This window comes from Tupaia chinensis, unplaced genomic scaffold (genome assembly GCF_000334495.1).
Source record: "Tupaia chinensis unplaced genomic scaffold, TupChi_1.0 Scaffold000066_1, whole genome shotgun sequence".
Classification (NCBI taxonomy): Eukaryota; Metazoa; Chordata; class Mammalia; order Scandentia; family Tupaiidae; genus Tupaia; species Tupaia belangeri.
In genome coordinates this window covers 2,963,222-2,965,994 of record NW_006159525.1, presented here as the reverse complement: position 1 = coordinate 2,965,994, position 2,773 = coordinate 2,963,222, and the positions used below count along the sequence as shown (strand labels likewise).

General features: G+C 46.6%; 1 protein-coding gene across 1 annotated transcript; it reads left to right on the top strand.

Annotated features, from left to right (window-relative positions):
• Nucleotides 1–1,056: 1,056 nt before the first annotated feature.
• Nucleotides 1,057–1,822, top strand: LOC102470219 (ras-related protein Rab-9A-like; the record flags this gene model as incomplete). The annotated part of the gene is given in 1 exon segment (XM_014582292.2): nucleotides 1,057–1,822. A coding segment is annotated over 1 exon segment (537 nt), but the record flags the coding sequence as incomplete, so codon positions are not given.
• Between the last annotated feature and the right edge of the window lie 951 nt (nucleotides 1,823–2,773).

Genomic DNA, 2,773 nt, shown 5'->3' with positions numbered 1-2,773 from the left:
CACCCGCAGCCTCTCTTCTTCCCGCAGACCTTCAACAACAGTCAGTCCCACTTTTCCCTGCCATTACTTATTCCCATTGTCAACCAGAAACCTACATCCAGCTTCACCAGAATATACGGAATCATCTGGAAAGTCATGCTGCAGGTTTTCTATGCAAAACTGTGCACGACATTTCCTACGACCCAATACGAAAACAAGCTGAAGACAATCCGTTTCTATCATGAAACCAAGACTTGAATGGACATTTGATAACTTTCGACTATTAGATATTAAACCTGCCCCCTTCCCAAATGTCAGTCATTTTTTGGAATACCCTTATGATACATACTCTGGATACATTAGTATACAACCCGTCCTAAAATCTCTTCTAAATTGTTAAGGCTGGCTCCGTAGCCTAGCAGTTAATGGCATGAATCCACATCATTGACCGAGGTTCAAGATCAGTCCTGCAAAGCTTGAAAGATACCCCTGGCACATGTGGGTGCATAAAGCCCCCACAGGATGAAGAAATGCAGGAGAAGGAATTGCGGCATGACCACACTCCACTGGGGGGCTGGGGGTGCCTTCTCCCTCCCTTTACTTCTCTCCATTTCTCCATCTCTCTCTGGTGAGCACATGCACCCTGTGACAATTCAAAATATATATATAAGTGGGTACCTTTGCAAGAAACAAGTTCTCGGTGGCATTACATCAGAAGTTCACGTCATGGCCCCGGCCCGCCGCCATGTTGTTCCCTCCACGCTGGACCGGAGCAGCTGGAGTTAAAGCCGGGCAGCGCCACTGCTGCTGCCTCCTGTCCGCTGGTCCCTGTTCCTTCTTCATCTTCGTTGCACCGGGACAGGCTGGCCCGGACCTCCCAGGACGTCCTCTGTGCAGCCCTCACGGCTTCTTGACTACAGTAATGAGTCTGGCTCCGTGATGAAATTCTTTTCCCCCATCGACTGAGTGAATCTTCTCAACAACCCTCGGGGATAACAATACTCGAACTGACCAAGTAAGGGTTCTGACATCCAAGCTCTTGAGATGAATAACGGCCGGGAAATCCTCACTTTTTAAAGCAATTCTCCTTGGAGATACGTAACTAATAAGTTTGATACCCGGTTCTTCCATACAATAGGTGTGGGATTTTTAAATACAGATTTAGAGGTGGGTGGACATCTTGTCGCCATGCAGATTTGGGACACAGCCGGTCAAGAGCGACTCCGCAGCCCCAGGACACCGTTTTTCAGAGGTTCTGACTGTTGCCTGCTTACTTTTAGCGTCGATGAGTCGCAAAGCTTCCAGAACTTGAGTAACTGGAAGAAAGAATTCAGATATTATGCAGATGTGAAGGAGCCCGAAAACTTCCCTGTTGTGATTTGGGGGACATAAGATTGACATAAGCGAAGGCAGGTGTCTACAGAAGAAGCCGAAGCCTGGTGCAGAGACAGCGGCGACTACCCTGACTTTGAAACAAGTGCAAAAGACGCCACGAATGTGGCAGCAGCCTTTCAGCAAGTGGTTCGAAGAGTCCTTGCTACCGAGGGCAGTGTACTTGATTCAGACGTGGTCAGTCTTCATCGAAAGCCCAAGCCTAGCTCATCTTGCTGTTGATGGTTAAAGGGATTGTTGGTGTCTTCTAACCAAACTCACACATATACACAAGATAAACACAAAGGTGGAGAAGAGAATTAGCATTTTAGGCGGTATATCATGTACTAATAAACTAACTTCATGGCTGCTGCTTTAGTTGGTGGGAGAAGGGACACATCCACTCGAGAGGAATCTATTTACTCAGTAATGGTACCCTGCATTTGTAAATTGTGATGGTTGTCTAATAACATTCTTTAATTTTTTTTTCTTTTTTTGGAGAGGTTTTTGCTATAGGACACGTGCGCTCGCCAGACAGAGACCGAGAGACAGAAAGCAAGAAATCAGCCCCCAGGGGGGATGGTCACGCCGCAATCCCTTTTCCTTCATTCTCCTCTCGGGACCTTGGGCATGCACGCACACACGCCCGGCGTGAGTTTAAGCCACCAGGTCTGGGACTCGAACCATGGTCGACTACGTGGGAGTCCAGCGACATAGCCATTACGCCAACTGCTGGTCCCAACATTCTTTAATTTAAATATGTAAGTTACAGAGCTAATAAATGAGATGACCATGACTTTAATTATAATTAAACCAAAAAACTTAACTGTTCTAGAAGTTACACTTGGATTGTTTTTCCCTGGGGAGATGGAGAACTATTTTTGGTATGTGTATATTTTTATGTAATTAGCATTCTATTCTTGTTTCTGGGGAAAAGTTTCCTAAAGGAAAAATGTTAGATATTAAAGATTAAAATCTAATGCAAAAAAAAAGAAGTTCATTTCACGATAACCCGAAATCTTCCACAGTCCCGAAGGCCTACTGCTCTCTGTGCCGGCATAGGATGCTGGGATCATTACCTGGAGAGCTGGGCACCTGTCACTTAATGTCTCCACCTCTGAGTGACAACCACAACTTACTTCCCTGGCCACAGCAAGTCACATGACCATGCCAACTTCAAGAGGACACCATTCTGCAGTCCTCCTGGGTGTCCAGCAGAGGACCAGATCAGTGCAGAACCAGGAACCAGGCGTGGAGAAAGGCCCACTCACACCCATCATGGGAGGACACTCAGCCTACAAGTAAATACAATAAAAACGAGTTTGCTTAAATTCTCACTAGAGGCCGTGGCTCACCAAAGGAAGATGGGCCAGAAGATGGAGAAGCGCTTACTCAGTGTCAGCAGAAAAAGCTCCCTGCCGTG